This window comes from Scyliorhinus canicula, chromosome 17 (genome assembly GCF_902713615.1).
Source record: "Scyliorhinus canicula chromosome 17, sScyCan1.1, whole genome shotgun sequence".
Taxonomy (NCBI): Eukaryota; Metazoa; Chordata; class Chondrichthyes; order Carcharhiniformes; family Scyliorhinidae; genus Scyliorhinus; species Scyliorhinus canicula.
In genome coordinates this window covers 40,975,215-40,989,125 of record NC_052162.1, presented here as the reverse complement: position 1 = coordinate 40,989,125, position 13,911 = coordinate 40,975,215, and the positions used below count along the sequence as shown (strand labels likewise).

General features: G+C 44.8%; 1 protein-coding gene across 9 annotated transcripts in view; it reads right to left on the bottom strand.

Moving 5' to 3' along the window:
• LOC119952445 (uncharacterized protein C8orf48-like) overlaps positions 1-13,911 on the bottom strand; it is a 77,943-nt gene that overhangs the window by 27,686 nt on the left and 36,346 nt on the right. For 7 of the 9 annotated variants that reach the window (XM_038776207.1, XM_038776203.1, XM_038776205.1 and 4 more), the window contains exon 3: positions 10,261-10,410. The exons of the other annotated variants lie outside the window; for them this stretch is intronic. In XM_038776207.1, the coding sequence (XP_038632135.1) occupies positions 10,261-10,410 (150 nt within the window). The remainder of the gene's footprint in view (positions 1-10,260; positions 10,411-13,911) is intronic. 9 annotated transcript variants of the gene reach the window in all.

Sequence of the window (13,911 nt, the reverse complement as noted above, 5' to 3'; positions counted from 1 at the left end):
CACTGCAATTAAATTACTGTGAAAATCCCCAGATGGCATTCCAACCATCTGGGGGCCTCAGATTGCCAGATGCAATTTCTGCTGGTTCCCGTTTGTGGGGACCAGTGCCAAACGATGCCCGGTTGGGTCCCCTCGGCAAGGATAGATCCCGGCTGACAGTAGATCCCGGCTGACAGTTTGATCTGGCTCACGAGAGATATGTGAACATTTAAGCTCACTTAACTCTGCAAGTCTGGGTCCCTCCCATTTTGTGCGGGATCATGATGTATCACAAGATCTCATTATATCTCGCAAGGCTTAACAAACATCGGGAATCCCAGAAGAGGCTTCTCACAGGATCTGTTGGCCATGAGCCATCCTGATTCCGGCAGGATATGGGCGGTAAATCAACTCCATTTTTAAAGAATTTAACATAGTCAAAGAGGAAATTCTGAATGGTCTGGTAGGCTTAATAGTAAATCTCCTAGCCAGATGAAATGTATCCCAGGCTGTTAAGTGAGGCAAGGGAGGAAATAGTAGGGATGTTGGCAATAATTTTCAATCTTTCTCTGGTCACAGGAGAGGTGCCAAGGACTGGAGGGTAGCCAATACGGTACCATTATTCAAGAAGGAATGTAAGGATAAACCAGGAAACTATAAGCCAGTCAGTCTAACCTCCGGGTAAGGAATCTATTGGAAGCAATTCTGAGAGACAGAATTAATCGGCATTTGGAGAGGCCGGGATTAATCAAGAATGGCTTTGTTAAGCCGAGGTCATGACTGACAAATTTGATTGAATTTTTCGAAGAAGTAACCAGGTATGGAGATGAGGGCAATGCATTTAATGTTGTCTACTTGGACTTCAGCAAGGCTTTTGATGAGGTCCCACATCGCATACTGATAGCGAAAGTAAGAGCCCATGAGATCCAAGGAAATTTGGCAAATTGGATTCAGAATTAGCTAAGTGGCAGGATGCAGAGGATGATGGTTGAAAATGGTTTTCTGACTGGAAGCCTGTGAAGTGGGGGGGGGGGGGGGTTCCAGCGATGAGACCTCTTAAAACTGAATAGCTAGGATGCCATGAGAGTAGTTTTACATAAGGTAGTTTATTAAGGATTGAGATTAATTACAGAAAGTGTACTGGGTAATCATTATTAACCATTAAACATTAACCATTGATTCTATATAGTGAAAGATTTGAAGGACCCGAGGACATTATTACGAAGTTCAGCTGGTGTAACACAGAAAAAGACCAAAAGAAATGCCAGAACTACAAAAGCAACATGCAGAAATGTTAACATACAGTTGCCACACCTTTGAAAGGATTTGTATTTTGGGACAAAGCAGTGATAATCATGTCCGCTCTCGCTACAAGCAGTAGTCACAAGGCATGATGGGATTTAGGCTAGCTAACGTGCCCATGTTTTTGAGATAGTAAGCAAGTTTTTAAATCAGTGACCTCCGATATCCCCTGGAACAATCTATGAAGCGAAAAGGAAGTCACTTCTGATATCCTGTCGGAGGCCTGGCTATCTGACATGGCTAGCTTTCTCTGTTTGGAGGAAATCAAGGTCGCCTTGAGAGGGTCGATGTTAGGGTCCGCCTGGAGGTGGCAACCATTCGTCGACTTCTTTGCAGAAAATTAAATGCCAGCAGAGGGGGAGGGGGTGTTAGTTTAGTTTAGTCTAGGGGGTTAATAAAGGTGGGACCTGTAAGGGAGGAAGCAGGCTTTTTGCACTATGTTTATAGACTTATGTTTGCTGTTTATTTTGTTGTTGTAAAACCAAAAATACCTCAAAATGTATACTAAAAAAAAAATGTTAAAATAATATTGCCATTCTTCCAACATTCAAGAACCTTGCCGTTCTTCAGTGAACTATTAAAGATATGGGCAACAGCGAGGCCCAACAGCGGAGCTCATTAATTCCCCGAGATAAAAGCCGGCCCAAGAGGGAGCCGGCATCTCAGGATGGTCCCAGCTGGGACTTGGAGTGTTGCTCAGTTGCTGTATTTCCAAACCACAAATAGGAAATAAACTACTTTTGACTTACCTATTTGGGGCTCCTCATTGACTACAAAATGTCCATAGTCATAAACTTGAGAGTCCTTTTTCATCTACATTTCTGTATCCTTCAAAGGCTGTTATAATTTTTGATCGTTCCTCGGAAGCTTAACATAACTGAGAAACTGTTTCTGATTATTACTACTGTTTTCATTCAATGTGTCCACTTTCCAGCATATTTTGTCAACTGTAGCTACTGCTAAGGCCATGCAAATGTAATTATGGCACTCCAAAATAAATCATTGTACATAAAGCACATGACAAGTGCAAGTAGAGGGACCATTAGGTCTTTTTCTGTCCATCATTATTATACGTAGGTATGTTCATAAGTCGTCTTTCAAAACCCCAAAACAAAACCCCTTCGCTGTCAAGTTAGTGAACTTCTGAAGTGCCTGTTATAAATATAGACAGACACCAATAGCCAATCTGCACACAATAAGGTCGTACATACAGCAACTGATACATGACCAGATAATTACCTCAATCTGAATTTCATGCACAAGGTACATTTAAATTTGTTCTTTTATTCCATTAAAAGTTAAACAAGACCTCAATGTTTAATTCATTTTAAGATCTTGTGAATAATAAAAATAGACTAGAAACAAAAACTTTTCCTTTTTCAAACAATACTCCAGGGCTTCATGCATAAAGTTGTGCTTGAAAGTTTTGCATGACATTTTTATTTGAAAACTTCATATCAATGCCCATTAATAGCCACAATTAATAACCCAGTATGGGTAATTTTATCAACTTGCATTTGTCCTGTGCAAAGCTTCGCCCCGGTGGGAGAAGGCATGAGGATGTAATAGGAGCGATACAGATTTGGAGGTCCATGCTCAACTCCTGGTTTGTGCTGAAATCACTCACCTTGGCCAGGGCAATCGTTGCCCTGGGCAACAGGGAAAAAAATCAGCTTGGAATCGCACCCATGTCTGCAGTGACACCTGCTGGAAAGTGCATGTGCAGACATTGATTAAGGATTGGATCAGGTTCCGTTATGAGACCTTTTCTATTCAAATAGTCTGCCGCACAAAATGAGAAATGGACAAGAAAATGGAAACATTGGCTGAATGAAAGTCAATGCTTTCATGAGAGGGGCAGGCTCGCGACAATTGGACAGAGAAATGTTGTATTCTTGATATGAAAGTCCATTTCCATTTCCATGGGTTGAATTCTGCGATGAATAATAACACCCACTGCACAAACATGTTTTTGTCACAGAATTAATTTAGCTGGAGAATCCACGTGGCGTCAAAATCGGGGGCTGCACTGCTTTTGCGATGCTCCAACCCCTCCAAAACGGGATACTCTCGGAGTACGCTACACACCGTATGGACGGCCTCCGAACATAACCGGAAGCCCTCCCACCGATGCTCTGCCCCCGATGGGCTGGGTTCCCGGCGGTGTGGGTCTCTCATGCTATTTTTTGTCGGGATCACGGCGTGGCGGCTGCAGCTGAGTCCAGCACTGCCACAGTCGCGGGGGGGAGCCGATCCGCAGGCAGGGGGGGCTTTGGAAGGGTCTTGGTGGCACTTGTTAGGGTGGATTCGGGGATGGTGAGCCTGGCCAAATGGGGACACTATTTGGCAGGCCAGGTCCACGTGTGGCCAACGGCATGTTGCGCAGCACAACCGCTGCAGGCCACCTCCATGAGCATGCGGGGCAACGGATCCAGCAATTCTCCGGCCTTTTCGGCAGCTAGAGTTGGGTGCTGTACGTTGTGTGCCTGCTAGGCCCTCACCAGACCAGGGATCAGTGGCCTTTTTTGCACCGTTTTTCCAGTCGTAAAAGGCCACCGTCCCCATGCCAGGGTCAGCACTTAGTCTCAGAATCGGAAAATCCAGCCGATGGTTCATGATATATCCGTCCCAACCCACATCACCATCATCCATTGGTACAGAGCATGTTTACAGGTACAATTCCCCTGTGGCAAGCACCCAGTCCATCGAAGTCCGACAATGCAGAAAGAGGCCATTCGGCCCATCAAGCCTGCACCGAACCCCCAGAAGAGCACGCTACCTAGGCCCGCTCCCCCGAGCCTATCCCTGTAAACCCACCTGACCTGCACATCCAGTCCTGGTTTTGATGGGGAAAAATAAACGATGGTCAAGAGTCTCATGCATAGGAACAGAGGAGGAATTTACAGAGACGATCCATCCATTCTCACAGACTTCTCAGTGGTTCGTGAACCAGTCACCTTCTGGTTCTTATGTAAGTCTTGTCAACTTTTATTTATCTGAAGTGATTCTCACTCATTTTGGTTTAATGATGTAATCAATTTTAATTCATCTCACATGCTCCAAAAATTAATCACAGCTCCATATGGGCCTCCTTTAGAAATGTCTATTAAAATTCACCTATTTCCATGGTTACTATCATCCAGCAATCAAACTGCACCTGGGTCTCTTCTGGTTGGAACTGTGCCAAATTAATTCCATAATGTCACCCAACAGAACCTGGCCATCAGTATACTTACTGCTAGTCAACTTTAAACTTTTCACCAACTAACAATCTGCATAGGTCATTAAGAGTTGTAAACATTCAGTAATCCAACAGTTTATTCAGAGATGTGTGAAAAACAAAGAATTATCTGTAAACTTTACAACAAGAACTTGCAGAGTAGTTTATTCTCCATGGTTTACATATTCTGCTTCAGATGGATCACAAGATTGATACAGATAAAGAAAACCCTTTAAATTTAAACAACCATCTGCACCACATTCTTTCTTAAATTATTTTGGGGATTTTGCCTCAAAATGTCCACTGTGTGCAGGACTTCCTGACATCAGTCTTAAATTCATAGAACCACTGAATCCCTACAGTGCAGAAGGAGGCCATTCAGCCCATTGAGTCTGCATCGACCTTGTCGAAGAGCACCCTACCTAGATCCGCTCTCCCAGCCAGTCTCTGGAACCCCATAACCCCTGCACATCCCTGGACACTAAGGGGCAATTTAACAAGGTCAATTCACCTAACACGCACATCTTTGGACTGGGGGAGGAAACCGGAGCACCCGGAGGAAACCCACTCAGACACAGGGAGAACATGCAAACTCCACACAGACAGTCATCCAAGGCCGGAATTGAACCTGCTTCCCTGACACTGTAAGATAGCAGTGCTAACAACCGTACCCTCTACCCTTTGTGCAATTGTCACAATTTAATTTGATTTGGAGTAGTGTTTGATCTATCTTTTTGTATCATTTGCATTTCTGTGACTCTCTAAGATCTCTTTTCCACTGTTTTCAACGTTGCAGAGTCAAAGTTCCTCCAGTTTACTTCCATTAACTAAATCCGCTGCTGCCAAGGATCAGTTTTGTGCTCCACTACAGTTTCCAGAGCTCAAATGTCTCTGCTGCACCTTGAGGACAAGAACTGGGCACTATACTTAATATCTGATCTTACCAGAGCAGTGATCAGTTCTAATTTCAATTTCATTGCTTTGTCCTTTTGTTTGTTACTTGGTAATGTATGGACATATCACCATTAATTATTACCATGCTGAGAGCACTTTCTTCTTCATCTTTAGCTATTTTAACAAGAGTGCAGGAGAGCATGCCAGGGGCAACACAAGGCATACCGGAAAATGAGGCGTCAACTTAGTGAAGCTACAACACAGGACTACTTGTGTGCCAAACAGCAAAAGCAGCAAGTAATAGACAGACTAAGTGATTCCACAATGAACGCATCAGATCTAAGTTCTGTAGACCTTCCACATCCGGCCATGAATGGCGGTGGACAATTAAATAACTCACTGGAGGAGAAAGCTTCATGAATATCCCTATCCTCTGATGAAGGAGCCCAGCACTAATGTGCAAAATACAAGGCTGAGGCATTCACAGCGATCTTCAGCCAGAAGTGCCAAGTGGATGATCCATCTCAGTCTCCTCCAGATGTCCCCAGTATCACAGATGTCAGTCTTCAGCCAATACGAATCACTCCACGTGATACCAAGAAATGGCTGAAGACACTGGATACTGAAAGGCTATGGGTCCTGACAATATCCCGCCAATAATGCTGAAGACTTGTGCTCCAGAACTTGCCACACCCCTAGCCAAGCTGGTCCAGTATAGCTACAACACTGGTATCTACCCGGCAATGTGGAAAATTGCCCAGGTGTGTCCTGTACACAAGAGACAGGCCAAATCCAACCCAGCCAATTACTGCCCTATCAGTCAACTCTCCAGCATCAGCAAAGTAATGGAAGGAGTTATCCACAGTGCTATCAAGCAGCACTTACTCAGCAATAACCTACCTGCTCACGGACGCTCAGTTTGGGTTGCGCCAGTGTCACTCAGCTCCTGACTTCATTGGTTCAAACATGGACAAAAGAGCTGAATGCCAGAGGTGAGGTGAGAGTGACTGCCCTTGACATCAAGGCAGCATTTGACCGAGTATGGCATCAAGGAGCCGTAGCTAAACTGGAGTCAATGGGAATCAGGGGGAAACTCTCTGCTGGTTGGAGTCATACCTGACACAAAGGAAGATGGTTGTGGTGGTTGGAGGTCAATCATCTCAGCTCCAGGACATCACTGCAGGAGTTCTTCAGGGTAGTGTCCTTGGCCCAACCATCTTCAGCTGCTTCATCAATGACCTTACTTCCATCATAATGTCAGAAGTGGGGATGTTTGCGGATGACTGCACAATGTTCAGCATCATTCGCGACTCATCAGGTAATGAAGCAGTCCATGTCCAATTGTAACAAGATCTGGACAATATCGAGGCTTGGGCTGACAAGTGGCACGATACATTCACACCACACAAGTGCCAGACAATGACCATCTTCTACAAGGCAGGATTTAATCATCACCCCTTGACATTCAGCATTACCATCGCTGAATCCCCCACAATCAACATCCTGGGGGTTACCATTGATCAGAATGTGAACTGGACTAGCCATATTAATACTGTGGCTACCAGGGAAGGTCAAAGTCTCGGAATCCCACAGCGAGTAACTCACCTCCTGACCCCCCAAAGCTAGTCCACCATCTACAAGGCACAAGTCAGGAGTGTAATGGAATACTCTCCACTTACCTGAATGAATGCAGCTCCAACAACGCTCTAAAGACTCAACACCATCCAGGAAAAAGCAGCCTGCTTGATTGCTCCCACTTCCAAAAATATTCCAACCCTCCACCACTGACAAAAAGTGGCAGCCATGTATACCATCAACAAGATGCACTGCAGTAACCCACCAAGGTTCCTCAGACTGCACCTTCCAAACCCACGACCACTACCATCTAGAAGGACAAGAGCAGCAGATATCTGGGAATCCCACCTCCGGAGGTTCTCCTCCTAGTCACTCACCACACTGAGTTGGAAATATATCGCTGTTCCTTCACTGTCGCTGGGGCAACATCCCTCCCTAATAGCACAATGGGTGTATCTGTACCTCAAGGACTGCAGCGGTTCAAGAAAGCAACTCACCACCACCTTCTGAAGGGCAATAAGTGCTGGCCTAACCAGTGACGCCCACATCCCGTAAATTAATTTTTTTAAAAGGTTCACATTGAGAGCCTTACTGAGAACTGTTCTGCTTGGTGAGCTGCATCACGGTAATAGTGAATCGGGGGCTGGGGAGGCAATATTAGGGCAGCAGGGTAGCATGGTGGTTAGCATAAATGCTTCACAGCTCCAGGGTCCCAGGTTCGATTCCCGGCTGGGTCACTGTCTGTGTGGAGTCTGCACGTCCTCCCCCTGTGTGCGTGGGTTTCCTCCGGGTGCTCCGGTTTCCTCCCACAGTCCAAAGATGTGCGAGTTAGGTGGATTGGTCATGCTAAATTGCCCGTAGTGTCCTAATAAAAGTAAGGTTGGGGGGGGGGGGGGGGGGTTGTTGGGTTACGGGTATAGGGTGGATACATGGGTTTGAGTAGGGTGATCATGGCTCGGCACAACATTGAGGGCCGAAGGGCCTGTTCTGTGCTGTACTGTTCTATGTTCTATGTTCTATTACAGCTAGGGACACATCTAACCTCTCAGTCTTGTGCTAAAACTGACACAACCTCCGAGATCGACAGTTTCATCATGTTCACAAATTAACAGCAGGTATGAGTAGACAAGAGCATCACCTTCTTCAAATTCTTTCTACACTGAGGAAAGCACCACCTCCATCAAGGACATTACGAACATCTGACAAGCGCTTTAACAAGTGTTTCTTTTCCTCTGGCTACTTCTGTTATTTATATCCCAGTATTTTACACATGGGAAGAAATTAAATTTAGAAAATAAAAATGCAGCTTGCAGCCCTTTTAAGAAATCTGACAGATTCCGCATTAGCTAATGGATTCCTAACATTTCCGTTAGGATGACAGCGCCTCCTCCCCCCCCCCCCCTCACCCCCTCCCCCTTTTAGCCTGGGGAATGGCAAATTATACCGAAGAGTGGTGAAGCTGAAAGCAGTTGAGTAAATGCCTTAAAAGTGATGGATATTAAAGAAATCTCAAAAGCTGCTCAGCCTATTCGACTGACGGGAACATCAAATAACAAATTAATTTTGCTTTGGGGTTGCGACAATGCGCAGTGTAACAAGGTCTCCCTATGTTACTGTACTCTACAGCTACATCACTTTGTTTTAACTTGATCATTTGAGACATTATAATTTTTTTTAGTCAGCTTACTCAAATTGACACACCGTTAGGAAATAATACCAAGTGGCCTGGAGACTAATGGGTGGATTATGCAGGCAGGAGCATACTTTGGACAGAAGGTTTTGTGGTGAATCACAATCTAGTAATTCACACTGTGTTATATTGTATGTGTTGTGTTCTTCTAAGCTCGGTATTCGAGCAGTTGCGCGGCTCTGCCCATAGGGGGAGATGAGGAGTTTGTACTGGGCTCCACCCTTGGCTCCGCCCATGGTTCCGCCCATGGCTCCTCCCACTAACCGGAAGTATAAAGCTTTGCAGTCGTGAGCCTGCCTGCCAGTTCATCTTGTCGCAGCCAGGCTCTGTTGTAAGACTATTAAAACCACTGTTCACTTCCAACCACGTGTCTTGTGAATTGATGGTCACATCAGGTTTCCCACATGCTGTGCAGTTTTAACTCGACTTTGTGCATCTTTTTTCCTGGAGGTCTGCTTAATTGACAGACACGACATTCCAAACGGATGAGTAGGACACCAAAGCATGCCACAGGACCAGGTTGGTCAAAACCCCAAACCTGAGGCATTCAGTTTTGGTCCCAGAGAGGGAGGAAATTCAATTCCCGACCTTGGAGATGAGTGTCCAATCTGTGGATGGATGAGGGTGGGAACCCAATCCCAGAGCCAGGAGTCTTTGAATGGGAAAAGGTCTGATGAGTGGGGTGCTTGGGTAAAGGGGAAGCACTCCTATTCCTCCTAGCCCACAAGCAGTATCAACCTCTGGAGCATGGGTTGCCACCTGTTCCACCTCCAGTGGATAGACGTGACTGGGTTAATGGAGGGTTGAAGTGAGGTGCAAATTCCTTTAAATTTCACCCTCAACTCGATCCAAACACAGCTATCTCTGGTGCTAAAATTTAGCCCAGAAAATGATGGTGCTGCAAAGAAAACCTCAAGAAAATTTCAAAGAAACCAGGGTTTTATTTGTACAAACTCCAAGGTCACTTTCACCAGTGATGCCTGATTTACTAAACCTCAGAGTTGGTGATGTTGTGGAGGAATAGCTTGGTGCAGTGGCTTGACACATTGGTCATTCTTCACAGAGACCATACATTCCAGTTTGGGGTGGAGTACCTCTTCTTTGTGCCAGCTATGAATGGAGTTTGGAGCATAAGCAATCCATTTCCTTGTACGCAGGAGAATTGGAAGCTTTACTGTGTTACTAACCAGATGTGTCTAAACTGAGCAAGCCTGATAAAGACATTGGGCTGGATTCTCCGGCGGTGGGATCCTCCGTTTCACCAGCAGCACACTCATGTATTTTTCCATGGTGAAGGGGAGTGCCCAAAATGGGAAACCCCATTGGCCGGCTGGCGGGACACAGAATCCCGCTGTCGGCAGGGGGGCGCACCACACCAGAAATCGAGCGCGGAGGGATGGAGAATCCCGCTCATTGGCTACCCAAAATGGATCATCATCCTTCACCTTCATGAAAACAGAATCCACCAAAAAATGCAAATGTTTAACTTACACTGTTGATTTCTGAATATCATTTGTTAAAGAACATGCTGATTTAAATTAGCATTACCAGAACAGGTTGAAATTATAAATTTCAACAGTTTTTTTCCCAGATGTCTTACCTCTTTGGGATGCTATATGTTTTTCCTTTTGAGAGTGTGGAGTAGAGTCAAACCTGTTACTGTTCAATATACCAAGATGTTTTTCTATAAATTGTTCTTTAGCGAGCAAATCATCAGGGACTTTGCAGCTTTCGAATTCTTCTTTTATTTCTAAGAACATTAATAGTTGCTTGTAAAATGAGTATTTAAAAATGTTTGTAATATTAAAAAATAACACTTAAATCACCATTGGTGAGTATTTAGCTCGGGATTTATTTTTTAAAATAAATTTAGAGTACCCAATTCATTTTTTCCAATTAAGGGGCAATTTAGCGTTGCCAATCCACCTACCCTGCACATCTTTGGGTTGTGGGGGTAAAACCCACACAAACACGGGGAGAATGTGCAAACTCCACATGGACGGTGACCCAGAGCCGGGATTGAACCTGGGCCCTCGGCGCCGTGTGGCAACAATGCTAACCACTGCGCCACCGTGCTGCTCTAGCTAGGGTTTTATTAATCAGCTGGTGTTTCATAGGGATTATTTCCAACATCTTGCATTAATATGGCACCTTTCATACAGAAAAACATTTCAAAGTGCTTCACCCGAAAGGGATGAAGAAACAGGTTTCGAGCTGACTTTGAATAGTGGGGAAAGACAGAGGGATATTGGGGGGGTGGGGTGGGGGGGAGGGGGTGCGGGGGGAGTTCGTTCGAGAGAGCGAGATTGAAATTGCTGAAAGCTTAGCCAGGAAGAAAGATACACAGGCCAGTGTCGCAGGAACTGAAGGAATGGAATGCGGTGCAATGTTGAAGGACATTGTACAAGTCGAGTGTAGCAAGGTCCATGGAGGTATATTGCAGGTGAAGGCAAGGCGTTTATATTTCATGTAACTGGGGGACAGGGGGTTAGTGAGAGTCAGTGAAAATGGGGATGTTGGGTGTGCGGGGCTTAGTACTGGCTAGTGTAGTTTTGGATCATTAGAATCAGGAAGGAAAAAAAGTCATGAAGACTAGAAATGACAATAGCGAGATACCATTTCAGCAGTAGTGGATGTAAAGTAGCAGTAGCAGCAGAGGTGGATAATGTTGTTAAAGGAAGAGTACGTGAGTTGCAGTTCTAATCATGAGATGATAAATATTACTTAACCAAAAGTTCCTATTGATCTTGGAGCCCTCCCTATAGCTGAATGGATAAAAACATTACTGTGCAATACTGAGTTAGAGATAACAGGATGATGCCATATTCACTTGTCCAGTGGTGAATTAACTGATCTCAGTTAATGTTGTGACAATACCAGTGGAGAACAGAAATATTTTTTGAAAAAATTCAAACATCCAGTTAATAACGAAAAAAGAAAAGAAAAAGGGGAAAAAAATAACAGAAAAGGATGTCCCAAAAAAATTTCCTGTTTTACAACTTGAAATTGTTTTAAAAAACACCACTGCAGAAACCCAATTCCTTTTCGGAGCAAATTATGCTTGAAACTTATCAAACATGGCACTCGCCAATAAATTACAGTCCCTATAGTGAATCGTCTACATTTGCTGCCATTCTCAGCTTCCAATGAATTGGCATTTCTCCATTTTGTCGCATAGTGACCATCTCCAGCTGCTTTCCTATTGTTTTCAGGGAATTTCCCTAATTCCACCATCATTAAAGTCTGGCCCAATGATTCTCCCTTCTCCCCACACCAGGTCAAATCTTCTGAAATCCTTAGATGGCTGCAGGATGTGTCAGTTGACTATAGACTGACTCCCTCCTGCTTCTAGCTGTGACAACTTATAAAGCCAAGTACCCTCTTCCCTCTGCTGACCACCCAAAACTGCTGTCTGCCTGTGATATTCGGTGATTTGTAGGGAAACCTGTAGCTTTAAAAAGAAAATTTAGAGTACCCAATTATTTTTTTTTCAATTAAGGAGAAATTTAGCGTGGCCAATCCACCAACCTTTGGGTTGTGGGGGCGAAACCCAAGCAAACACGGGGAAAATGTGCAAAACTCCACACAGACAGTGACCCAGAGCCAGGATCGAATCTGGGACCTCGGCACCGTGAGGCAGCAGTGTTAACCACTGCGCCACCGTGCTGCCCTGGAAATCAGTAACTTGATCTCAAAAATATATATTTTTAAAATATCTTTTATTGTACTCTTCCCCAGGCAGAATTGCTGATTACTTATTCTTTTTTTTTTAATTTAGAGTACCCAATTAATTTTTTCCAATTAAGGGGCAATTTAGCGTGTTCAATCCACCTACCTTGCACATCTTTGGGTTGTGGGGGCGAAACCCACGCAAACACGGGGAGAATGTGCAAACTCCACACGGACAGTAACCCAGAGCCGGGATTGAACCTGGGATGTCGGTGTGCCGTGAGGCAGCAGTGCTAACCCACTGAGCCACCGTGCTGCCCTCTGATTACTTATTCTTGATCCCAACTCCTGTTCACCTTAGTAAATGGACAGGGTACAACACAACTGTCTGCAATCCTGTAGTTTCGACACCTTTCTGAGACTTTGGGAGATCCAGAGTTTCCACTGTTAACACAAGTTGCTGCCATTGTCTCCAAGCACGTTGCACCTTCTTCCCAGTAAAATAATCCAATCCTTTCTTTGAACTCTTAACAATCAAACAAATAGGCAAAATTCAGAAGAAGTCATATGGCTCCCTACAATCACCCTAAATTTAAAAATGTGGTCCCGAAATAGAATAAACGTCACAATTGTAACAATGTGAAAATTGTATTTATTCATTCGGGAATGAGGGAATCACTGGTTGGGCCAGCATTTATTGCCGATCCCGGATTGCCTTTGAACTGAGTGGCTTGCTTGGCCATTTCCGAGAGCATATAAATGACAGCCATGCTGTGGGCCTGGATTCACATGCAGGTCAGACCAGTTAAGGATGCAGATTTCCTTCCCTAAAGGACATTAGCGAACCATTTGGGTATTTGCGACAATTAGTAATTTTGTCACAGCCATCATGAGACGCTTTCAATTACAGATTTTTATTTAATTTGAATTTCGCCATCTTCCATGATGGGATTCAAACCCAGGTCCCCAGAGCATTACCCAGGAACGTGAGATTACCAGAGAGAAATTGGCCAAAACGTCTGCTCCTGTTTGCTATTTAATGAATGAAGGCAGATTTACCAGCTGTTCATGCTCACGGGATACTCTTTTCATTTGGATTTTATAAATTTAGGAGTACCCAATTATTTCCAATTAAGGAGCAACTTAGTGTGGCCAATACACCTACCAAAATGCACATCTTTGGGTGTGGGTGTGAAAACCACGCATACACGGGGTGAATGTGCAAACACCACATGGACAGTGACCCAGGGCCGGGAATCGAACCCGGGTCCTCAGCACTGTAGGCAGCAATGCTAACCACTGCGCCACCGTGCCGCCGCCCTCTTTTAGGGGCAGCGTAGTAGCACACGTGGCTAGCATTGTGGCTTCTCAGCGCCAAGGTCCCAGGTTCGATTCCCTGTTGGGTCACTGTCTGTGCGGAGTCTGCACATTCTCCCCATGTCTGCGGGGTTTTCTCCGGGTGCTCTGGTTTCCTCCCACAGTCCAAAGGTGTGCAGGTTAGGTGGATTGGCCATGATAAATTGCCTTTAGTGTCCAAAAAAAGGTCAAGAGAGGTTATTAGGTTATGGGGAGAGGGTAGAAG